Below are 25,739 nucleotides of genomic sequence, written 5' to 3'. Positions count from 1 at the left end.
AAAAATAAAAAAACAACATTAAAAACAAAGAATCCAGGAGAATGAATAAGCAGTTTGGAAATTCAGATTTTATAGTTAAGAAGTTCAGGAATGCTAGCCAAGTATAGATAAGAGAATGCCAAGGAAAAGTAACACCCAGTAAAAGCAAAAAGCAAAAAAAAAAAAAAAAAAAGCTAGACATTTCACTTTGCCTCCTCGTACTGAAGTTTCTGTAGAACTTTAAAAAGCATATTGGAGGAAAATCCTTCTATTTCCTTTACCATATAATTTTAGAGAGCTATACTCACTGAAGGTAGTATCTGGAGGCATTATATTAGAAAAGTCCATCGTAGTTTTGGCAATCTTAAAGGGATTCTGTAAATGAGAGACTTATTTTTCTTTATAAAAAAAATCTTCTAAATTAATCCACAGCATCAGATCTTATATATATATACTATGTCTATGACCTAGTCAAAACTACTATGTAAAAACTACCTATTGCCAAAACTACTATGGACTTTTCTAATGCAATGCCTCCAGATACTACCTACTTTCAGTGAGCGTAGCTCTCTAAAATTATGACCTAGTCTTTTCCTTGAATGATATGCTTGGCTTTAAAAATATAAAATTATTTTAAAAACACTGAACAAAATCTTAAAATATTTTTAAATGAAGAGATTATATATAATCACAATATCTAATAAAAACTGAACATGGAGCATTTCCTTTAAAAAAGATTTTAATAGTCCATAGTAGAAATTTTGAAAGAAAATTTTACAAGTTTTACAAGTTTAGCTATGAATACAGAAATAAAAAAAATTTTCAATCTTAAATTTGATTTATTGAACTATAATGGTATCAGTGTGTATTTGAGATAATAGAAACCAAATATCTTAAGAACATGTTCACAGTTCTAGGCTATAGAGAGGTTCATATGTCTACCCTTTGAGGATTTTTTTAAAAAATATTTCAAGGATAACTTCAGATTGTCTTCATTTCTTCCTTAATATTTAAAAGAGTCAAGCAAATGGTCCATAGTTTCTACTTTTCCAAGAATGTAATTGTGGGGAAGACTCCCTGGAGAAGGGAAAGGCTACCCACTCCAGTATTCTGGCCTGGAGAATTCCATGGACTGTATAGTCCATGGGGTTGCAAAGAGTTGGACACGACTGAGCGACTTTGACTTCACTTCATTTACATGGACTTGAATTAGCAGAGATTGACTGCTTTGCTGCTCGTATCAACAATGTTACCCAAATATGCTTTAAATGGTGACTTAACAAAACTCAAATTTTAACACAATCACTCTAATCAAAGCTGACTGTGGGAAGTACACAAAATACAAAACAGGGACCTTAAGTTACAAGATGAATAAGCTTCAGGGTTTTAAACAAAAACGTGGTGATTATAGTTGATAATATTGTATGTATATCTGAAATTCACTGAGAGTTGATTGTAAGTGTGATACCACAAATACAAAAAAGCTAAGTCTGTGAGGTGATGGATTTATTAATTAACTTCATTGTGATAATCACTTTCCAATGTATGTGTATATTAAATCATTTCACACACTTTTTAAAAATCATGTTGTATAAATTTATACAATTTTTATTTGTCAATCATAACGTAATAAAGCCAGAGAAGGGACAGTATAAAACTGAAAATGCTTTTATATTAAATAACTATAATTCACACTCTATTATGGATATTATCAACAGAGTAATTAATAATCAGAGATATTTGATGTGTTTTAAAACTTGAGATATCCAAAAGATATTTGTAACATGGCTATCATAGTTTAAATGCCAATAATGTGTGGGCAAATGAGACAAGGCTCGGTTTATCTGTTAATCCTCTTTGTTTTTAGCAGATATTAACCCAGGCTAAATCTCTTGGATTAATGCTAGTAAAAGACAGTGAAAACAACATAAAAAAAGAAGCAAAAAATAGGAGAGTAGACATAAGAACAAACCAAAAGAATCTCTGAACAGAATGTTATTTACAAGGCTGACACTTTCTGGATAGCAAATGGGTTATAATCTTGACTAATTATTGTGTTGTGTTTTTAGCATCATTTATTAAAACATCCAAAAGAGAGGACTGAAGTTTATGCTGGTGAACTCATAACTTATGATAGGACTCATACGTTATTCTCATGAGAAAACTATTTGAGTACCGTCATCCTTCTTTTATAATTGAAAAAACTTACATATGGAGATTGCGCTGAGGAATATCTATGTCATTAAAAAGGAAGTGGTCTCAGTCTTGAGACATTTTTTGTTTGAATTATGATATAAACATCTTTTATTTACCTTTTTAAGATGATACCACGCAAATGCCCTGAACATGCTTTTAATTTAAAATAGTCTCCATCTAAGAACAAATCTAGATAGGATGTGAAGCTAGTATTATTAGAGATATTAGACGTTCTTTCTGGGTTTCTTCAATTCCTTTTAGCATTGCCAAACAAACACCAGTAATGTCTCTGTCTTGAGGAGGCTGAATTTGAATAGAAAATTACTGGCTTTATTATAATCACTTACAGACTTTTAAATAAGCTGTCAATATTTTCAATAATGTATTTCACTCTTATTTTAAATATGTAGTTAGATACATACTTCCTTTATCCACTTGCTCAGCTATTGCTAATTTAATGTTTCACTGAATAGAATCTCATGCTTCCCACAAACAGGCAAGAATTAAAGACACTATCCATAGGCAAAAGCTCATTATTGCTGGCTTGCTTAGCCCTTGGAATCAACCACATTTAAAGCAGCAATTTAACCCGATAACCCTCATCAACTTAACTATCTCCATTGCTCAGTCTAAAACTATTCCTTATCTTCATACCACTGCAACTTGCAACTTGTTTTTTTAGAAGTCTGATCTTATGACACAGTTTGTTTCTGTAGGCTAGCACTCACTGAAATTCCCATGCAAAGCAAAGTCCAGAATCATCACTGTATTTGTACTTAGATTGTTCCAGAAGAAGGGTCCCATGATATAGCTTCATCAACATGGTATCAATATATTTGATAAAGATTACAAAAATATCGGTACCAATTGGCATTATCAACAACAATATAATTTGAGAAAATTAAATATATTTTTGTATGTGTTTGTACTAGCTGTAAGTTTATACTTTGATTTCTCCATGTATGCCTTTATAAAGGGGGGACACTGGAGTTTCAATTAAACTGTACGTTTTAGGTGTTCATTGGTATTAAGGATAGGTTATATCAGAATTCTTAAGAATTCAACTTAGATATTTTGGTAGAAAAAAAAAAAACAATAGACAGAGTATAAAGTCTTAAATTTGAGCTCTTATCACCAGACCCGTTCTGGGTCTCAGTTCCTCTGTGTTTTAAATGAATAGGGCTTCCCTGGTGGCTCAGATGGTAAAGAATCTGCCTGCAATGCAGGAGATTCAAGCCCTGGGTTGGGAAGATTCCCCTGGAGAAAGAAATGGCAATCCACTCCAGTATTCTTGCCCAGAAAATTCCATGGACAGAGGAGCCTGGCAGGCTACAGTCCATGGGCTCTCAAAGAGTTGGACATGACTGAGCGACTAACACTTTCACACTTTTAAATGAATGGGTTGAATTAGATGTCTCTGAAGTCTCCTCTAAGTCCAACATCCTGAGATCATTTAAGATTTTGATGAATTTTTTTTTGTTGTTAAAGTTGGTGATTGTAAACTCCTCCCTTGAATCCTCACTTTCAGAGAGTTTGCTTTCCTGGGTTATCAATTGTTGAGAAGAAATATTATATACAGAACAAAATTCATTGCTAGCAGATTTGAAAAGGATCTGGGACATAACTATCCCTTAAACATTCAGGTTGTAAAAGAAACTATTTTATAGCCTTAATATAGCTTCTTACAAACTGGTCTCCCTCTTTGTGTATTGACATTGTTTTTGAAAACTTTTTTTTTTGTATTTAGGTACAGCTGATTAACAGTGTTGTGATAGTTTCAAGTGAACAGCAAAGGGACTCAGCCATACATACGCATGTATCCATTCTACCCCAAACTCCCGTCCCATCCAGGCTGCCACATAACATTAAGCAGAGTTCCACGTACTACAGAGTTGGTCCTTGATGGTTATCCATTTTAAGTATAGCAATGTGTACATGTGCTTCCCAAACGCTCTAACTTCACCCCCGTCCTTTCCCCCATCCTTCAGCCCCACAACCAGAAGCTCATTCTCAAAGTCTGTGAGTCTGTTTCTGCTTTGAAAGTAAGTTCATTTATATAATTTCTTTTTAGATTCCTCAAAAGGAATGTCATACAATATTTCTCCTTCTCTGTCTGACTTTACTCAGTATGACACTCTCTATATCCATCCGTTTTGCTACAAATGGCATTATTTCATTTTTTTCAATGGCTAAGTAACATTCCATTGTATATGTGTACCACATTTTCTTTATCCATTCCTCTGCCGGTAGACATTTAGATGGTTTCCATGTCTTGGCTATTGTAAACAATGCTGCAGTGAGCATTGGGGTGCATATATCCGTTCAGATGGATGTTTTTCTTCGAATATATGCCCAGGACTGTGATTGCAGGGTCATATGGTAGGTCTATTTTTAGTTTTTGTGTTGACACTATTGATACAGTCTGAGACTTAGCTAAGTTCCTGGGCACATAAAATCATAATAGGTATGGACTGATTCCACTGTTTTCTCAAAATCTGGGGTTCACCTTACCTTCCTGACCATCTTCAGAAATAACTTATCACTGAGTTGTACTAATAAAGCAATTCAACTTCCTAAATTCAGTGGTGAGTAACTTGCAAGCTTCAGTTGAGATAGAAGAAAGTGGGAAGAAAAGGGAGAGATGAAGAAGGGAAGGGGAATGGAAGAAAGAACAATAGTCATAAACTCATGTGTTGCTGGTGGGAATGTAAAATGGTATGGCCTTTGTAGAAAACAGTATGCAAGTTCCTTAAAAATTTCAATCATAGAATTACCGTATGAGCCAACAATTCTATGCTGGGTATATACCCAAAAAGACCTGAAAGCAGGGACTTGAACAGTATTTGCACACCAGTGTTCAGCACATCGTTATTCATAACAACCCAATGAATAATTAAGGTATAATAATTAAAGAAGAAACAATCCAATCCACAAACAAATAAATGGATAGATAAAATGTGGAACAACCATACAACAGACTTTAAAAAAATGAAATTCTGACATGCTAAAATGTGGCTGAAGCTTGAAGACCTACTAAGTGAAATAAAGCCACTCACAAAAGGACAAAGTATGATTTCACTTATATAAGAGGTACCTAGAGTAGTCAAATTCATGGAGACCACAAACAGAAGGGTGGTTTCCAGGGGTTGAGGGGACAGAGGAATGGGAGGTTATTGTTTAATGGGTATAAAATTTAGTTTGGGAAGATGGAAAAGTCCAGGAAATTAAAGTGATGGTTGCACAATGTGAATATACCTAATGCCACAGAATTATATACCTAAAAATGGTTCAAATTGTAAGTTTTATGTTATGTGTATTTTACCACTCACAGTGGTATCAAAGTTTTGTTATTCGTTCTTATTCCCCTCATCTAGGAAAGTTGAGTGCACGCTCTATTTCAATGTCGCCCCATGCCAGGAATTGCCGGGAAATAAATTTGATATTCCAAGCAATTCCCCCATGGTTTAAAGAGATGAAGGAAAAGAAACAGCTGGTTTAAAAGTAGTCATAGAAGCTTCCACATGAGTCCCATGAATGAACTCAGTGCACACATTTAGCATGCAATAAAAACAGGAACCAGAACCAAAGCAATACTCTCAATGGAATGGGCATGTTCATTGTTAAGGCTGTGGCCAATTCCATAGGAGTTCGGAGACCCAGAAGACTGTTAGATGAAGCAAAAAAAAAAAAAAAGGATCTGAGATCAGGATTAGAAGTGAATGAAGTAGAATGACAATGAGATTATGTGGAAATTGAAATTTGAAATTCTACTGTAAAGTTGTTCTGGATAGAATTCAGTAGAATTCAAGAAATTATGCAGCTAAACCAAAGAGAAAGAGAATTTTCACCATACTGTTGAGAATAAAGGCATTGTGGAGATTAATTATCCAGACTGCCTTTCATACTGATTAAACTGTCTTATTGAGTATGAAACTCAGTTCAATTTGTCCATAGCCAAAGACTAGTAAAATCAAAGGATATCAGAGGAGAAGGAACCATACATTTTATCTTATTCCATCACACCACGTTGGAGATAAGAGTTGACAGAGCTTAAATGATTTGCTTAACAATAGAGAGCATAGTGCAAATAAAACCAGAAGTCTTTGAATCTCCTAGCTAGTTCTTTCCACATTACACAACTTAAGTTATTGCACAGAAGGAAGAAAGATTGATATCACAAGAATAAAAATCATGTTCAAAGAAAAAGAGGAATGTGGTTGCTTCATTCAGTTATCATTTCCAAACCAAAAGGTTAAATAGGTTTAAACCCAAAGGAGATAGTTTTAAGAAGTAGTATAATGTAGCAAGTGAAAAGATAAAATGAAATGATGTTCAGTGTGTATTGCAAAATGATAATCTCTAAACAGATTTTTGAAGATTCATAGCTTTCCAGTGATGGTTTTTTTTTTTTTTACCACTTGTTCAAAAAGCAATTGGAAAGGAAGATATAATGAAGTCTTTAATATCTGGGATTCTAATTTATACATTTCATAATGTTTATTGGAAATATCAAAAGAAAGCATATACTTTAAAAACTTTAGAGAAGCTATAAATTAGTTGACAAGCCAAGGCCCCTGTTTCTGAGTCATTCTAATGACATTTTCCAATTTCCCTGTGGCACACAGGCAGAATATGGAGAAAGTGTTTAAGTGAACAGATGAGGGTGCAATTGCGTGTATGAGCTCTCAAATCTACACAATGTATTTTTCAGATGTTTGATAATGCCTCTGACTGCTATAAATTCACCTGACAAGGAAAATAAGACTACTTAAGAAAATAATATTTTTATTCCAAACATTCCAAATAATAGAATGTCCAAGTTGATCAGGTGACATCAAAGAGAGCAGAGCTCTCTAGCCAGCTTACTCCCAATGTTAGTATAATTATCACAGTAATCTATGGCTCCTCACTGAGGTCGGGGCAGAAGCCTAGCATCTTCCACCCTCAAATCTGAACGGCACTTCAATACTGTGTTCATCACATTTATTCAACAAAAGGAGAGGACATTTGCAGTTTCACAACTAATTGGTAACTGCCCAAGGACCAAAATCTAGTCCTTCTGCTCCCAACATGTTTTTCCCTATAAATCTCACTTTAAGAATGGCTCCAATAATCTTGCAATTTGAACAATTTTTTTCCACCATAGGCAAATTTTTAAAAATTTTTATGTCAGAGAAAATCAGGCAAAACTCAGATGCAAATTAGTATGTGTGTGAAATAAATTTCCCTGCCACAGACAAGCTTAATATCCAAAGTCTGATAGATGAGATCTGGCTCTGTTTGTCATGTTAGGACTGAAGCCTTTCACCTTATATCAAAATTGGATTTTTAGAAAATGTGGCTATTTGAACAAAATATCTCAACCCAGAAGATCTGCTGTTAACTAAAGTTCAGCAAGGAATTGAGCAGTTGAACTTGGATATATTAATTTCTGCATCAATGCCTTCTTTCTCAGAGAGGTTCCATTCTTCTTTCTCTCCACTGATTCTATCATCTAGTTCATTGCTTCTAGTAACTGCCCCCAGCAATTCTAAGACTTTTCCTCCATCATACTATGCTCTACCTTTCAACCTTCTTCTCTTCCCATTCTACTGTTGAAAACAAGTTTACAAAGAATTTTTTTTCATCTTCCAAGGATCTTCCAACAATGGGATCTTCCTCATTTGTGGGGTTGTGGCCAAACTGCTACCACTCAAGCTGCTCATCCAGGTTCCTGCCTAATGCCACTGCTGTCCCTTCACAATTTCTCTCCTGGACACAAGCCACTGCTTCCTGTGCAAACCACCTTCAGCCAGGACAAGCAACAACGGGACCAGCAGACAGACTCAAACATCTGTTAGTAGAACTACGGCATAAGCCGTGTCAGGAAGCACAGCAAGTTAGAAAACCATGTAGGTTGTTACTGACAGCAACAAGGGTAGGGCTGAAAGAAATGCTTTTGAGTGCCTAATAGGCACCAGGTCCAGAGTCTAGACAACAACTTTGTAAATAGGAATTTTCTTTCTTTTACAGTTTGGAAACTGAGACTCAGAGGTCCTTGAGAGTCCAGTTTGGGTCAGTTTTTTTAAATGGCACGAACACACCCCTGAAGATGGTAAAGTACTTGCACCAGCATTTCATTCTAGGTTAAGGTTCCCACAAGCAGAATTAGAACCAGCTTCTAATTCATTCATCAAGATGCGTTGCTCCTTCTCATCTTGCCTCTTGCCTCTCCCGATTCTGAACCTCCTCCCTTTTTGCTTCATTCTTCCATTCAAGGGATCCACCACAAGTGCCCTTGTATGTCGGTATTTTCTGGCTAGACCATTTCGTACAGCACATTCTTCACAGGAAAGTGACAAGTGATGGATAATGATTCACACCCCACCTTTCACAGATGTGTCATGAAACTAGCCTGCCTGTTAGCTAATACGTGTGAAACTGTCTTGACTTTGTTTTCTTCCTTTAAATACATAAACCCCACTATCCGGGAGATGCAACTCTGAAAAAAAGTTTTTAAAAGACCACATGTAGCATCTTCAAAACAGTCTTATGTACTTCTAAGTTTTTAAATAACTTAGCTTGCAGACATGAGAACAAAAGCTTTAAAGCCAATTCATTCGATTTGATGACAATGCTTCTAAATAATTATGTATAGTAGTATTTTGAACACTGCTATGATCTAATATAAATGTGTGGATCACAATAAACTGTGGAAAATTCTGAAAGAGATGGGAATACCAGACCACCTGACCTGCCTCTTGAGAAACGTATATGCAGGTCAGAAAGCAACAGTTAGAACTGGACATGGAACAACAGACTGGTTCCAAATAAGAAAAGGAGTACATCAAGGCTGTATATTGTCACCCTGCTTATTGAACTTATATGCAGAGTGCATCATGAGAAATGCTGGGCTGGAAGAAGCTCAAGCTGGAATCAAGATTGCCTGGAGAAATATCAATAACCTCCGATATGCAGATGACACCACCCTTATGGCAGAAAGTGAAGAGGAACTGAAAAGCCTCTTGACAAAAGTGAAAGAGGAGAGTGAAAAAGTTGGCTTAAACCTCAACATTCAGAAAACTAAGATCATGGCATCTGGTCCCATCACTTCATGGAAAATAGATGGGGAAACAGTGCAAAAAGTGAGAGACTTTATTTTGGGGGGCTCCAAAAATCACTGTAGATTGTGGTTGCAGCCATGAAATTAAAAGATGCTTACTCCTTGGAAGGAAAGTTATAACCAACCTAGATTCAAAAGCAGAGATATTACTTTGCCAACAAAGGTCCATCTAGTCAGTTCAGTTCAGTTCAGTCTCTCAGTCGTGTCTGACTCTTCGCGACCCCATGAATCGCAGCATGCCAGGTCTCCCTGTCCATCACCATCTCCCAGAGTTCACTCAAACTCACGTCCATCAAGTTGGTGATGCCATCCAGCCATCTCATCCTCTGTCATCCCCTTCTCCTCCTGCCCCCAATCCCTCCCAGCATCAGAGTCTTTTCCAATGAGTCAACTCTTCGCATCAGGTGGCCAAAGTACTGGAGTTTCAGCTTTAGCATCATTCCTTCCAAAGAACACCCAGGGCTGATCTCCTTTAGAATGGACAGATTAGATCTCCTTGCAGTCCAAGGGACTCTCAAGGCTATGGTTTTTCCAGTGGTTCTGTATGGATGTGAGAATTGGACTGTGAAGAAAGCTGAGTGCCGAAGAATTGATGCCTTTGAACTGTGGTGCTGGAGAAGACTCTTGAGAGTCCCTTGGACTGCAAGGAGATCCAACCAGTCTATCCTAAAGGAGACCAGTCCTGGGTGTTCATTGGAAGGACTGATGCTGAAGCTGAAACTCCAGTACTTTGGCCACCTCATGTGAAGATTTGACTCATTGGAAAAACCCTGATGCTGGGAGGAATTGGGGGCAGGAGGAGAAGGGGACTTCAGAGGATGAGATGGCTGGATGGCATCACCGACACAATGGACATGAGTTTGGGTAAACTCCAGGAGTTGGTGATGGACAGGGAAGCCTGGCGTGCTGCGATTCATGGGGTCACAAAGAATTGGACACAACTGAGCGACTGAACTGAACTGAACATAAATATGCAGATAAACTGACTGAAGAAGTTTGTTTTCTGCATTTATTTCTAGATGAGCTCAAATTATTTCTAACTTCCCTAAAATCTTGGTTATCAAAACAACTAAGTTTTAAAAGTAGAGCATTTATTTAGAGCATAAATAAACAAAATATTCAAATGGACAGTAAAGACATTGATCATATCTATATATCTACAACTCACACTGCCTAAAACAAAGACTAAACTGAGGTCTTGCAGCTGTTTCAAATAGGCTGAGTAAAATACTTTATTTCAGGTAAAGAGAATATGTAGAGATTTCTATACTGATAAGTGAAATTGTTGACTAACAGTCACCAGGTGAGAGAGAGTGCAATAATTTTAAACTATCAATAAAAATATATGTATATTCATCAAATAGGCAAATAGTTTTGGATATTGCAAATATAACTGGATATAAAGATACATGCATGACATGCCTCCAATTCTAAAAGCATAGCAATAAGTATCAAGTTGAACCCCATAAAACAGCCATTGTAAAGATCAAAACTTAGTGAATATGAAGCTAATACTAGTAAATTAATGAATAAACACATGGAGAAGGGAAACTTTCTTATGTTTTCAATGTCAACAAATAAAGGAATGCAAAATAATAGGGTTAGAAAATCATCAATGCATGAGTGAAGTTTGATGAGGACCAAGATATTTACATGGTCTTGAAGCTTCGCTCCACAAATTCCTAATTATAAAGGCAAAATGATAGCTGTAGAGAAACTTGATTCCACCTTAATCAAGGATTAAAAGTAACATCATTGACAAGAGGACAAACTGACATCACCTGGCAACTGATAGGATGTACTGAGTAGGACAAAATATCACTTCTGCAGTATCTCTTACAAAAAGCATAAACTGAATCTAATCATAAGGGAATATCAGACACACCCAAATTGGGTTATTCTTCAAAACAACTGGCCTGAACTCTTAAAATATGACAAGGTCAAGGAAGACAAAGAAAGGCTAAATAACCACTCCAAATTAGACTACAGAAATATAAATAGAGCATGACTCTGGACTGGATCCTATGTCAGGAAAAGTTTGTTGAAAAAGATATTGAGACAAGTGACAACAGAATGAATTTGGACTGTGAATTAAATAATCACATTGTATCAGTGCTGAATTTTCTGGTTTTATAATGGTACTGTGGTTTTATAAGAGAATGTCCTTGTTCCAAGAAATAAAAACTATAGTACTTAGAGGTTAAGAGGGAAAAATGTCCCCAACTTGCTCTTAAATATTTCAGAATATGTGAATGTACTGAGGAAATTGTAAAGCCAATAAGGCCGAATGTAAGCAATTCATGATTACCCATCAAAAGAATTTACTAAGAAGTTTTTAAAAGTTGAACTACCCGTAATACCATATGATTTGGTCCAATACATAGATGTTTATCAAAATAACCAATCAACTAAAAACCATAGGTTAGGAACTAGAAACTAAGGTAATGCAATTAAAAGCATCAGGAGTTCAGTATGTGACCCTGGACTAAAATCAAATCAATATATAAGCCTGCTGAATATATTGTCAATAGTTGATATTTCACAGAAGATATTACTTTCTTGAGATCATATTCTTTCAATAGCTTTTTGGCCCAAGACACAACACAGGAAATTGTTCATGTCGGTTGAGTGGACCATCCCCAAATGAGCAGTCATGTCACCGCTGATACTGCATCTCTCTTTTCAGCCGAGTTCATGGCATGGAAAAGTAATTCATCTCCCTGACTATGTTTCATAAGAAAAACAGAACTCTTTACATTCTTTTCCAAGTAATTCTGGAGCAATAGTAAATTCTATATCCAAAATTTAAAATGAGATTTTTACTACTTGAAATCCTACCATCAAAATGTACCCAGTGAATTATTGAATTATTTTCCTGAAACAAATGGTCAAATAATGTCCAATTTTTTTAAAGCAAAATTTATAAATACCTATAACCTCAGCTTGCAAAGATAATGCCATGATTAAATTTTGGTCTGCTTCATACCAGCTTCAATCCATCCATCTTTCCATTCTTCTATTTTATGTGCAAGATACATAAATGTAATGTATATACAGTTTGTACATTGCTATTTTTATAACTATAAGCAGTTTTTTGTTTTTTATATTCCTTCTTCACCTCCCAGTAAGGTCACGCTGAGAACTGACCTCCACAATTATAGAAGGCACTGTAATTCTGTTTTGGGGCTTCCAATATCCCTGCATGGCATCTCTTGGCTCATTATGTCAATAACCTGATAAGTCTAGAGTTATAGTTTCTATGATACATTTTTTTTCTCTGTATAAAGGTAGCTGACCACTATGAGCATCCCTCCCATTGCCCTGGTTCCACGAGCACTTGTCACTAAACAAATGGTCCACACAACAGCTGGCTGGCCCTAGCCTAATTTCCAGTGGTATCTTCCTCCTGTATCTCAAACAGTAGGCCCTTGGCTCTAGCCAATGGTGTTTGAATTTACCCACAATTCTGCCATATCCCCACTTGAAGTCATTCTATGCCCTCAGAATATTCTTTGGCCCATTCTCTATAAGTTGAAATTAGATAGGACAATTTATTCGCCCTGCCTCTCCTCACCCTCCCAATCAGATTTATCCTGCTCTCCCAGAACACTGTTATAGCTCAATTAATGCATTTATTCTCTCAAGTTATTGTTATATGTTTTGTTGTTGTTGGGGATTTTTTTTAATGTTTTGATATCTCTAGAGAGAAACATTTTTATGGGTATGGCTGTGTTTCATTCTTTGCCATTTCTATGGCAATTTTAAAATACCATCCTCATCATATTAAATGTTTATGTAATAAATGAACTGATGAACTAAAATAGGAAAATATTTAAAAAACTTTAGACCAATTAAGCAAAGCAAAGTAGAGAAAATCTGGTGCCCTCTGGCTAATTATTCAGAATGTGAAAAATGGCTCAGTTAATTGTGCAACTTTAGACTTTTCAGGGGAAGATAAGCCTCAATACATATTTTATTCAAAATACAACTATTTCCTGAAAAAATCTTGGCCTAAGAGACATCAACCTATTTTCAAAGTTTTGCATTAGCTCCACCTACCATTTATATGCTTTGCTTTCCAATGCTCCTCTTCAGGAGTGGCTGAATAATATAATATTCATGTATATATATTATAATAATATAATATTCAAGCTGACACATGGAGCCATTTGTTTAAAATTATCAAGAGTTTCAGTATGGTAAGAGCAGAGCATTAAACCAAGTGGAAGGCTTCCCTAAGCAAAGGGACCTGTGGGTCTCACATGTCACAGCCCATGCAGCCATCACTGTCTGTATGAAATGTCTGTAGTTTTTCATGCTTGATCTAGAAAAAGGAAGATTCTCATACAAAGTGAACACTGATTTTCTAATAAACTCACCAAAAAAGGAAACAGAAAGATGGGTCCAGAATTTAAAAATTCTTCTTAGACATGTGATACAAATTTCTTTCCTGACCTGTGCACAGACTCCAGATTGTAATTTTTAGATCTACTTTTAAGTTACTCCTTTCCAGGCTCCCAATCATGCAACAGAATACTTGCAAACTTTTCCCAAAAGGAAGATGAGTGATGCTTTATTCCATTCCAGCCTCACTTGATGAATGTTTTCCTTTTTTTGCTGTGGAGTCTGTACATCTAAGTTGTTCCTAAATTGGGGGGATGGGAGGGCAGGGAATAGGCCCTCTCATGTTATCTCAGGCTCCAATACAAGAAAATCTCTTTCGTGAAAAGAAAAATTCAAATGTACAGAATGGACTCTGGCTGTATAAAACTCATTATTTATCAAAACATTTCATCTCTGAGTGCAGCCTGCAACCTGAGCCTTTCAGTGGGGGTGGGGATGAGGAGGGAGGAGGTGGGGAGGGAGGGAGAGGGAACCAAGGCCAATAGGGGAGCCCACCCGAAGTATGCTGAGTTATAATTAATGGCATGAGGTTACAACGTGCAGCTGACATCAGTTACAGTAAAAGGTCAGGCTCCTGCTGCAATTTGCATTTACTGATTTGGAAGGGAGTCCTGGAGTTCTCCCTTCCCCCGCTCCCTCAGGTTGGCTATTGAGCTGATCCCCCGTTGCATTCCTTTCTTTATTCCAGCAAAGATTCTTTTTCACCCTTTACACAAACACACATATCCATGCCCATACCCATACCCTCAAGCCCTGGTTCCCAGAGATGCATGTGGGTTCAGAGTGAGAGGACACTCCCACGGTTTGTACAGTCAGGCGAACCATGGTTTTTGGATGCTGCTGCCAAAACCAAATACATCCTTCTGCCAAGTCCCCTTCCTCTTCCAGTGACATTTGAAAGGACAAAGGAAGCAAGTGAGAATAGGCCTTATTTCCAGGGAATAGGACAGTTGCTGTGGACCAATTTGGGCATCCAAATCATTTTATCTGAAACTCTCAAAGCCTTGAGAAATCTCTTCCTCTGGTGGACATGAACAAGAGGCAGTTAAAGTGGAGGCAAGGGTGGGGAAGCAGGCAGTTGGAGAAATCCCAGGGCTGGAGATCCAGTTCCAGGGGAGCTGGATCTCAGGATACTGGGGGTTTCTCTCATTACACCAGGCCTGCCAGGCTCCCCTCCCCTTCTGCTGCTGCTGCTAAGTAGCTTCAGTTGTGTCTGACTCTGTGTGACCCCATCGATGTTCCTCCGTCCCTGGGATTCTCCAGGCAAAAACACTGGAGTGGGTTGCCATTTCCTTCTCCAATGCATGAAAGTGAAAAGTGAAAGTGAAGTTGCTAAGTCATGTCTGACTCTTAGCGACCCCATGGACTGCAGCCTACCAGGCTCCTCCATCCATGGGATTTTTCCAGGCAAGAGTACTGGAGTGGGTTGCCATTGCCTTCTCCACCCTCCCTTCTTACATTAGTCCTATTCCAAGAGTGAGCAGGCTTACTGGTCTCAGTCACTTGTGCTGTCCTTCATTCCCATCCCACATCACTGGGTGCCCTGTACCTACAGCTCCCTAGGGCACCTTCTCATAGCTCTTATTAGCCCCCTCACATCTCCATGTGTCCAGAAATTCAGTAATTCATGTACCATTCTTCAGGATTTTTGATCGGTTGTCATGGATATCATATTTTTATTATTTGTTTTATTTTACTGACTTGATTTTTAACTTAAATTCATGAATTTTTAATAGGAACTTTTCATCCCTACTAACTGGAAACTAGTATCACTTGCAAAGAATAGAAGGGAATATTAAAATAAATACTAGATTAGAATAAAAATGCATTCATTTAGTGACCTCCAATAGCCATCTTGCTTTACACCTCTCTTTGGGAATCACTATTTTTATCTCAGGCTACTTAAGTTAACCAGTTTATCTAGTCAACTTGAGGTGAGGGTTGTCCATCAGCCAGGTCTTTACCTAGCATCCTCAAATAACAGCTCCATAATCCTGGATGCCTTCATGGTCAGTCTAGAGGAAAAAAGAAGAAAAGCCAAAATTCTCAGAATTAAGCCACTTAGCTCCTCTGATTAGTAACCCTCTACCAAGATTTATAGACTGAGAAAGAAAGGAATAGAGAGATTTCAGATTCTGAGAAGGGTCAAAGTGATAGCTGTTCAGTCATATTAGATTATTTGTGACTCCATGGACTATAGCCCACCAGACTCCTCTGTGCATGGGATTCTCCAGCAAGAATACTGGAGTGGGTAGGCATTGCCTTCTCCAGGGGATCTTTCCAACCCACAGATCAAACTTGGGTCTCCTGCATTGCAGGCAAATTCTTTACCATCTGAGCCACCAGTAGGGTCAACAGGAAGTACATTTTGGATCTTACAGGTTTTTGCCAAACCCAGTTGGGTTTTTGTTTGTTTTTTTTTTCCTTTTCCATTGTGGTTTATTACAGGATACTGAATATAATTCCCTGTGCTATACAGTGGGACTTTGCAGTTTATCCATTCTATATGTAATAGTTTATATCTGCTAACCCCAAACTCCTAATCCACCCCTCCACGCCCGTGACTCGGCAACCACAAGTCTGTTCTTTGTGTCTGTGAGTCTGTTTTTATTTTGTAGATAGGTTCGTTTGTGTCGCATTTTAGAGTTCACATCTAAGTGCAAATCCACTTGTTAGTAATGACCCTCTCTAAGCAAGCTGCCCCTAAACCCTGGGCTTTTCATTTATTCCCTAAGTATGGTGTTCAGGTGAGGACTTGGACCTGCGCCCGGGATCTCACTAAAATCTCAGAAGGAGAACTCATAGGTTAGTAGAGAAACAACTGGACTTAGGAAATCCCAAACCCCTATAGTTTGTCAAATCTGATGACCATGGGTGGGGGAAAAAGGACATTTCAAAGCTCAAATTCACAAATCATACAACTATCTATAGATATGAAATTTGAGTCTCCAGCCCAGTCCCCAGCTTCTCAGTATAATGGTGGTCAACATACTAACACAGATCACAGCCCGTCCCAGCTCTGAGCATCCAGACCCTGTCAGGACAGGGGACCTGCCTGATGGATGGCTCACTGTCAGGAAAGGTGGCTGCACACATGGGCAGGATACACAAGGTGGCTCATAAAACTTATGAGCCATGTTCTGTGCTGTGACTGGGTGAAGGATGGTTCAGCTTCAGTGGAGGGATAATTAAAAACAATTAAGCGTCACTGAGAGATGGCACAATTCAGCTCAGGACTTCAGGGGTACAAACTCGGGCTGGGAGAGGGCCAAGAGCCTAAGGCCCACATCTTATTTGCTTAAGGAAAAAAAAGATGGCCGAGCAATGGGAAATTCCACATATTGATCAGTTGATGCCACACACAGGGTTTCATTTTATGGGGTCTGAAAAACCTTGTGTCCCTCCTGTGCTGGGTTGCCTGTCTCTGAGAGGCACACCCTGGGGTTCCCTCACTGTATCCCCAGGTGATCCATAGGCAAAAGGAAAGAGAACACTCATATTCAGTATTGCATTCCTTTCTCTGATTCCTTGGCCATCACCTTAAGGAAAACGGCCCAAGGGTACAGAGTAAAGGGCAGAAGAAAATGGTTTGGAGGAGAAAAAGTGAAGGCAAACAATATTTAAGGACAGGCAGTTCTAGGTGGAAACAGAGAGGCATGGGATTCTTGGGGGTAGGGTGGAACCGAGCTGGGAGAATCATGTGAAATCAAGGCGTCGGTGCTGCTTTAGGATCAGAGCCGACATTAACAATATATTGCCTTTATTTCTTAGGGAATGGGGAATAATAATGCTCAGAAGATGGATGTAGCACCTAGGATGTGTGCATGCTCTGTTACTCAATTTTGTCCAACTCTGCAACCACCATGGACTGCAGCATGCCAGGCCCCTCCATCCATGGAATTCTCCAGACAAAAATCCTGGAGTAGGAACCATTTTCTCCTCCAAAGGATCTTCCTGACTGAGGGATTGAGCCTACATCTCTTGCCTCGCCTGCACTGGCAGGCAGATTCTTCACAACTGCGCCACCTGGGAAGCACCTTGTAGGTGGTCAATGAATGGTAGCCCCTGTGACAATCACTTGTGATTATCACTTTATTACTCCAAATATTACAACCTACTTGATAAGTTTGAGCCCCTCTTTTAATTCTAACTGTAGTCTTTCTTTGGGGATGAAATAACAATTGTCATCATGCCATCCCCTCCAGAATGAGATAAAGAAGATGAAGGCTTGAATTAAGACTGAATGTGGGAAATCCCTACAAAGAACAAGAAACTAGGGGTTCTGGATCCATGGACTCTTTACTTCTTGCGTTTCCAAGGGAAAACAAGAGCAAAGTTTTCTGATGTTAGTTGTTCTCCATCACCACCTACACAGTTTAAGTGGCGGGGGGGGGGGGGGGGGAGGGGGCGGGGAGGGTGGTGACAAAGTTTGTATATCTTAACCATCAGCTTATATCATATTTTGCATTCTTTCTTAGGAAAGCAAAAGTAAGAGTCTATCTAGCCCCACTCCAGACACCTCAAAGGATTTCAAAATACTTTTAAAGTATCAACAGAGAAGTATAGAACCTTTGTCTTAATAAGCACAAGTGAATTTCCTTCTGAAATAAATAGGAACAGGCCTATAGAGGAAAGTATTAGTATATAAGATATGGAGAGTATCTAATATTCACTCATTTCACTTTTGACCCATTTCCCACATGCCTGTTGGAATGGTTCATCCAAAATGAAAACACAATCATCTCACACCCTTGACTTTAGGTTTTAACTTTTGGACATTTCACAGTCCTTCAAGGCTAAAATCTTTCACAAGGCTCTGTGATGCAGGCCCTGTCTATCTTGTCAGTTTCATCTCATTCCCTTCACCCAACACTGGCTGGGCTGGATCTGGATGCTGGATTCAGGCACAACTGCCCACTGGATCTGCATGTCTCTCCATTTCAACTACATCCTGAACCTAAACTCATTAGAGTAGCTAACAGGTCCTCCTAAAGCCACCTGGTACTTCTCCATTCATAGTTCATATGCCAAGACAAAGTAACTAACTGTAAAACTAAGTATTTAATGCCTAATTTTGCTGGTAAGACTCATTAGGGTTGGAATGGTGTTTTTCTTCACCATTTTCTCAGAGCCTGAAAAAGTGTATGGTACATAGAATCACTATTGAGTGCTTAGTAAGTGCTAGTCACTGTTTTAAGGGCTTACATACATTAACCGAAGTAACCCTTATCAGAGCCCTATGAGTTAGGCATCATTATTATCCCTAGTTTATATTTGAGAAACACTGAGGCATGAGGAGATAAAGAAACTTGCCAGAAAAAAAAAGAAGAAGAAGAAATTTGCCAGAGGTCCCATAGCTTTGTGTGGTGGAGGGGAAACGGGAACCCAGACAGACTGACTTATGACTTCTCTTTTCTTAACTACAATTCCACGTTACCACATAGTTGGCATTCAGAATTTGTTAAATTGGCTTGTCCATTTGGCAAGCCAAGCTCCTGTCACCTGGCTCTGTACTTGATGCAGAATAGAGAATAGCCAAAAAGACACAGAGAACCCACAATAGGTTTGTCGTTTAGTTCTTAGGTCTCTGAATTCATAACACCCTTCTAGTTTTTCATGCCTGAAAAGGGATTCTTCTTATCCTCCCAGCACAGTTCAACTGTTCCCACCTCTGTGTGATAGTCATTAACTACATCACAGATCTGCCCCCACATTTATGCCTTTGGAGAGTTTTGTTCAGTGAGTACCCTACTTATGTCATCCCAACTTGCAGCATCAGTAGTAAATAAAACGGAAGAACAGCAGTGGGATACTGATTTGTACAGCATTCATTTACTGATTAAAAAAAAACAAACGTATATTTAATCAGGAACTCATTTTAGTGCCCTAAAACTCTAAGAAGTGATATTGGACCACACTTGGACAAATTTGAACAAGCAATTGCTGACGATACACAAAATGATTTCACTTTACCTATATTCAGCAGCAGCTGCAAAAATTCAGTTCAATTATAATTTTATGGCAGCATTTCTAAGTCTAGAGTTCTGACCTAGCATAGGAGTAGTACTTGCCAAGTACTTGTAGTAATTCTTTCTTTGCAAATAGTTTGTAATATTTTTAAAAGTTGAAAGTGTATGAAACCTGCCCACCAAAAAATGGATTATGGTTGTAAACACAAACACATATGCCCTCACACAGATTCAATTTTGCCTTCAATAGCAGGGAGTTTATAAGCTTGAGACAGATTTGTGGATCAAGAGAGTCTCAAATTAAAAATGTCTGATCTAGAGGAACACATGGTCACAGAATTTCATAGACCAGTGCTGGGCAAAATTTAATACACAAATGAGTTGACTCAGCACATCAGCGTTAGGGTCTGAGATTCATCGTTTCTAACAAGCTCCCACATTAGATTATTCTTACAGATCCATACACCACACATCAATTAGCAAGGTGTGAGACAATCTCTTAAACATCAATTTGAGACTTCTGTTAAGTTTGGAGAAGAGGTTAGTTTGAAATTGAGCTCTAGGCTGAGTACCTCTAGTCTAAACTACCATAAGTGTTCATGGAAAAGACACTCATTTGCTTTAGAATAGGCTTGCAAAAAGCACCAAAAACATCATTTGTTACTTTATGAGAAACCTCAACACCTCTGCCCAGAAGCGGCCTTCAGAACAATCTGCATGTATGGCCAACATAGTCCTCCAAAAGCATTTGGATTTGCTTGAATGCTTGAGTTCAGATAACAGTGGGTTTCTGCCATAAGAGAAGATTTTCAAGCAAGTTTGTAGCAGCTACCACCATTCTTCATATGAAGTCTTTAATGAATGACAAATCAATAAAAGAAATCAAAAGGAACACGGCAAGGATGTTCTGGTTCACCACTCCTATAAAACACTGCACCCAAAGTCAGAGCTAACTCAGTAAGGAAATAAAATGACAATATCAAATGCTAGTGAAAATACAGAACTCTCAATGCTGGTGAAGATACAAAAAAAATATATCTTTTTCTTAAACCACCTTCATTTCATCACCCACCACCCACTCCCATCTATCTTAATCACCAATCTGTTTATGAATTTGGTAGGGGGCTTTTTGATGATATTCACTTTTCAAATACTGCTAAAAATTGCAGGGCACCATCAGCAAAAGCTTAAAGTGGTAAAATAAAGAAAAGGAAGACACAGAGGAGAGGAAAATCTTTGGAAGACAGCTGGGAAGTTTATTACAAAACTAAGAATACTCTTACTCTATGGTCTAGTAATTGTGCTCCTTGTGTTTACCCAAAGGAGTTGAAACTTATGTCCACAGGAAACCTTAGACATGGATGTTTATACTGGGTTTATTCATAAGTGCCCAAATTTGGAGGCAACCACGCTGTCCTTCATAGACTGGGTAAACTGTGGTACATCCAGACAACACAATGGAAAAGTATTTAGTGCTAAAAAGAGAAAAAAAAAAAAAAGCTAGCAGCTCATTAACAGATGCAGAGGAAACTTAAATTCATATTAAAAGTGAAAGTAGCCAATCTGAAAGATGATATATGGTATAATTCCAACTAATATATGACATTACAGAAAAAGCAGAACTACAGAGACAGTAAAATAATCAATGGTTTCCTGGGATTGGGCGGCAGGGGTTGAATAGGCAGAGCACAGTGGATTTTTAAGGTGGAGAAACTTCTCTGTATGATACTATAATGGTGGATTCATGTTTTTATGTATCTGTTCAAACCCATAGAATGCACAACACCCAGAGTGAACCTTAATGTAAACTGTGGAGTTTAGATGATTATGGTGTGTCAGTATAGGTTCACCAGCTGTAATAAATGGACCGCACGGGGCAGGGGGTGATGTTGATAATGGGGGAGTCTATATATGTTGGGGGGCAGGGGGTACATGGGAAATCTCTATACCTTCTCTTTGATTTAAAACTTCTCTAAAACTTCTCTTTGATCTGAAACTGCTCTAAGAAATAAAATTTTCCAATTCATAAATTAGAAAATAAAACTGCTTTCCTTGTGGGTTAGGAGAATGTGGGAGAGAGGGAAAATCCGAGTCCTGAGTTTCTCAAAACACCTCCCCATCCAGCCATACTGGTACCTCTGGAGTGCCTCTTAAAAATTTCTCTCAAGTTCACTCAGACTGCACCTTGAAAAACACTGCAAAATTAGTGGGAAAGAATGATTTGGATCTGGGTTCCTAGCAGGTCACTTCAATAGATAGGTTCTGCAGGTTTGGCCCAGATGACAATGCATTTACTTCAGGGATTTAAGAGTTAAAAAACTCCAGCGTTGAGAGCTCCTTCCCAGTCCAAGATTTACATCTGCTGCTTTAAAAGTCTACAATTCCATTCTTTTCCAGCTTAATTAGTGCTGGTTTAAATACAGCATTAAACATTTTGATATTTGTCCACCCTTCCATCTCCCAAGATAAAGAGGCTGTTTTGTTAGAGGACTCTCACCGGACAGAAGTCACTTGTAATGAGTCTGATAATTATATTCCTGCTGCTGAGAACCCAGACCTTGCCCATTCTTTTCTCCACTTTCAATTCAAGTGTGTGGTTTCTGTGTGGTTTTTTTGAGACAATATTAACTTTTCACTTAACTGCTGGACAATACAAGGAGCAAACAACGGCAGCTAAAAGTCACGAAATAAAGGAAAGTAGAGAAAAAGAGCAGGAGAATTCTCTGCTGCTAAGGGATTTGTTCAAGGGAGGGACACAAAGATTTTATATTTCATAGCAGAGAGCATTACAACGACATAGCCACACACAATGAAAACCTTGTGTTTTATTAAAATGAAAACGCTCGCTCAAGGCCTCCATTACTCATTTCCGGATAGAATGGCAAAACTTCAAGTCTGAAAAGACTCAAGTAACTATAATCAAACTTTCCCTGGTAGCAGCTGATAACACTGCACTTTCCAGAAATCCATTCTGTAGATTGTGCAGCTCAGTTCTTTTCAGGGCTCTTAGAGGCTGAATTCCACAGGAAAAGGGTAGCAGCTCAGAAAGCCAGAGGACCCTTCATGCTATAAGAGTCTTGCCCACCATCTTATGGCTTAATCTGGTGAGTGACGCAGTGGGTGAGAAAACAGGGAACTACCACCCCACGAAGGTCAACATTGCAATACATCCATCCTCCCACTCAGGAGAAAAGGGACTAGGGCCAAGCCACCCCAAAGCCTACTCACCCTGCTCAGCGTCTCCATCACCCAGAAGGCCGGCTTTCAGAGACCGAGGTAGCCCTCAGGTAGCAAACAGCAAACTTCCTGCCAGTTTCTCATTTGAGCTAGAAAACAGGCACCTGGCCTTCATTAATGTTGCTGCTGTGGTTAATGCGTTGCAGGTGTGAAAGTGTGTGGCTGAAATCTGACAAAACACCTGTCTTTTGTGGCACCATTAGATCCTCCTAGTGTGGGACACGACCCCCTCGGGTGTGCTTTCCCCTGCCTTGAAAGCCACAGTAAGCATTGTCCTGTAATTACAAAATCAGAGTCATCATTGCTGGGAAGAATTCCTTAACAAATTATACCTAATTAGTCTGAAATTACCTTTAATTCATGGTGAAACCATAGGCTTAACTGTGTTCTATAACACCTTCCTTTTTATCTTTATGCAAATATGATTATACACTATCAAACTGGCACCACCAGGCACAAAAAACAGCTGCAGCTACTTCTTTGGTTACTAAATGGGAACTGGACGGATGCCATTGATTATGTTTTCTGGAATGCTGCATCAAAAAATAATAATAATATCAGCCAGTTCCTTCCCTGTGAACTTCAGTCTTCTCCCCCGCCCACGGGCTGCTAATTGAAAGCTGTGAGATTGATCTGCCTTGCCCAACCCTCCCCCCACCTCCTCACCACATTTTCTGCAGACACATGTGTTCATCTCGCTGCCACCCAATTTTTTAGAATGTCATTAAGTGTCAAAACATGTCTCATTTTATTTCTGATCATAACATCTTATTATATAGCTTCTTCTGTTCCCATTATTCCCATCTGAGATTCACACACCTTTTGATTCAATGCTCTTGGGTTTGTGTACTTTGGCTTCAGAAGATCTTTGCATATGTGGCACTGATCTAAGAGCTTTACTTGTACCCCTTTTTAAAATATTTGCTGCAAACCTAGGAACTAGGACTCCTATTATCATCCCCATTTTGCAGATGAGAAAACTGAGGCTTAAAGCACTTATGAGGTCCAACAGCCAGAAGAGCTAAAACCCAGATTCTCACCCAAGCCACTTGCCTCTAGTTTGCCCTTATCCACTATAATATGCATTCCCAATAATGCCCACGGTCTCTCACTGATCCTCATTATTTCCAGTTCTCTTATAACAAATCTAGATACAGTATTGTAGGAATATTTTTCCAGTTACTTGGTATGTAAAGGTATAAAGCACCATTCTCATCAGAGGAAAAAATCATGGCTAGCATCTCACTTGGTACCAAAAAATTTGTCTACTCATTGTATTTCTTCCTCCGCCTCCCATAAAAACATTATCAGAACCAAAGTCATGTTTCCTGTTTCTGTTAAAATTAAACAATGTTGGATGTTATCATTGGCATATAAATAATGGAGAGCATTACAGTGATGTAGCCCATGTGTGTATATGCATATATGTGTGTGTGTGTGTGTGTGTGTGTGTGAAATGAAGTGAAAGTCACTCAGTCATGTCTGATTCTTTGCGACCCATGGACTGCCAAGCCTGCCAAACTCCTCTCTCCATGGAATTCTCCAGACCAGATCACTGGAGTGGGTGGCCATTCCCTTCTCCAGGGGATCTTCCCAACCCAGGAATTGAACCCCGGTCTCCCTCATTGTAGGTGGATTCTTTACCACCTAAGCTACCACGGAAGCCCAGGAATACTGGAGTGGGTAGCCTATCCCTTCTCGAGGGGATCTTCCTGACCCTACTAGCTGAGCTATCAGGGAAGCCCATATAGATAGGTGCACACACACACACACACACAAATATATATATATATATATATATATATATATATATATAAATTGAATCATACTTGGGTAACTTTAGCTGTAGTATGAAGAGTTTTTTAAGACACTTTTTCAAATTAAGCCAGAGTCTAATTCTTCAGAAAAGCAATTCCTCCTCCATTCTCTAGATAAATTCCTTGCAAAGTCAACACTGGCTTTCAAACAGTCATTCCCATCCTACAAACAATGACAGCCCATATTATTCCTGAATTTAACCCAACCCCAGGTTCTCTGAAGACTGTTAGCTTGAAAAAAGAAACACATATCACATCTAGGTTACTTTCTAACAAGCTATGCTTTTGTAACTAAAAGAGAGATTAATTTCTTGAACAATTTCAGGCATGGTATGCAAAGCCAAACACATATCAGGTGCGGACATTGTACCAGGCACCTCCATAGGAGGTCTTGACATTCCCCTGGAATGCAGTGGTGAACTGGTTAAAAAAATAATTACAACAGGACTAGCAGTAAGGTTTTGGCTGAATACTACTTTTGTTCAGTATCAATCAATTAAAATAAAAGCATTTTCTTGATGGTTGCTCATAACAGATATCCAGACCCATCTGTGGCTATTTTATTTATGGCATTGCTGTTCTTCGCCAATAACAAGTTGGCTAAAAATCAGATTTTAGGATCTTAATCAGAATCCCAACATTGTCTTCTTATTTAACGCCTCCATTCAAGTTCATGTTACTGCCGTGCAGAAAATGGAATCTGCTCTTTGGAGACCGACCGTTACTCCTGCACCATGGTAATGCACACAGCCGGCCCACAGCTGCAGGATGAGCTATATTTCTTTACAGTATTTTTATTAGGCTGATTCCCACAAGTTAAGAACATTGTAATTGGAGACACTTCAGGGTCACATTAGTCTGAGCCCAATAAAATGAGTGGAGAAAACTAAACTCTCCTAGCTCCTTTCCATGAAGCTTAGAATTTTCAACTCATTTCAAAGCAGAGGATGTCCCTTTCCACATCTTTCAAGTTTTGTAAACACTGCAAGTGCTACTGGCTTCCTTTTAATCAGTAAGGGCCACCAGCTTATGTTT

The 25,739-nt window shown here is 38.6% G+C and overlaps 1 protein-coding gene across 3 annotated transcripts in view; it reads right to left on the bottom strand.

The window, feature by feature from the left end:
* Window positions 1–23,239, bottom strand: part of LOC147366884 (uncharacterized) — a 636,757-nt gene extending 613,518 nt beyond the window's left edge. The window contains exon 1 of one of the 3 annotated variants that reach the window (XR_015169571.1): window positions 22,879–23,235. Coding sequence is in view for 1 of the 3 variants with exons in the window: in XM_086415110.1 (XP_086271236.1) it covers window positions 22,879–22,896 (18 nt within the window). In the remaining 2 variants the exon portion in view is untranslated. Of the gene's footprint in view, window positions 1–22,878 lie in introns of all 3 variants that reach the window. The other 2 variants (XR_015169570.1, XM_086415110.1) reach the window with 2 other exon arrangements.
* Between the last annotated feature and the right edge of the window lie 2,500 nt (window positions 23,240–25,739).

Source organism: Bos grunniens, chromosome 8 (assembly GCF_055505025.1).
Source record: "Bos grunniens cultivar Pamir isolate PY7600 chromosome 8, Bosgru_T2T1.0, whole genome shotgun sequence".
Classification (NCBI taxonomy): Eukaryota; Metazoa; Chordata; class Mammalia; order Artiodactyla; family Bovidae; genus Bos; species Bos grunniens.
The sequence above is the reverse complement of the archived record's forward strand: the minus strand, read 5'-3'. Positions and strand labels throughout refer to the sequence as shown.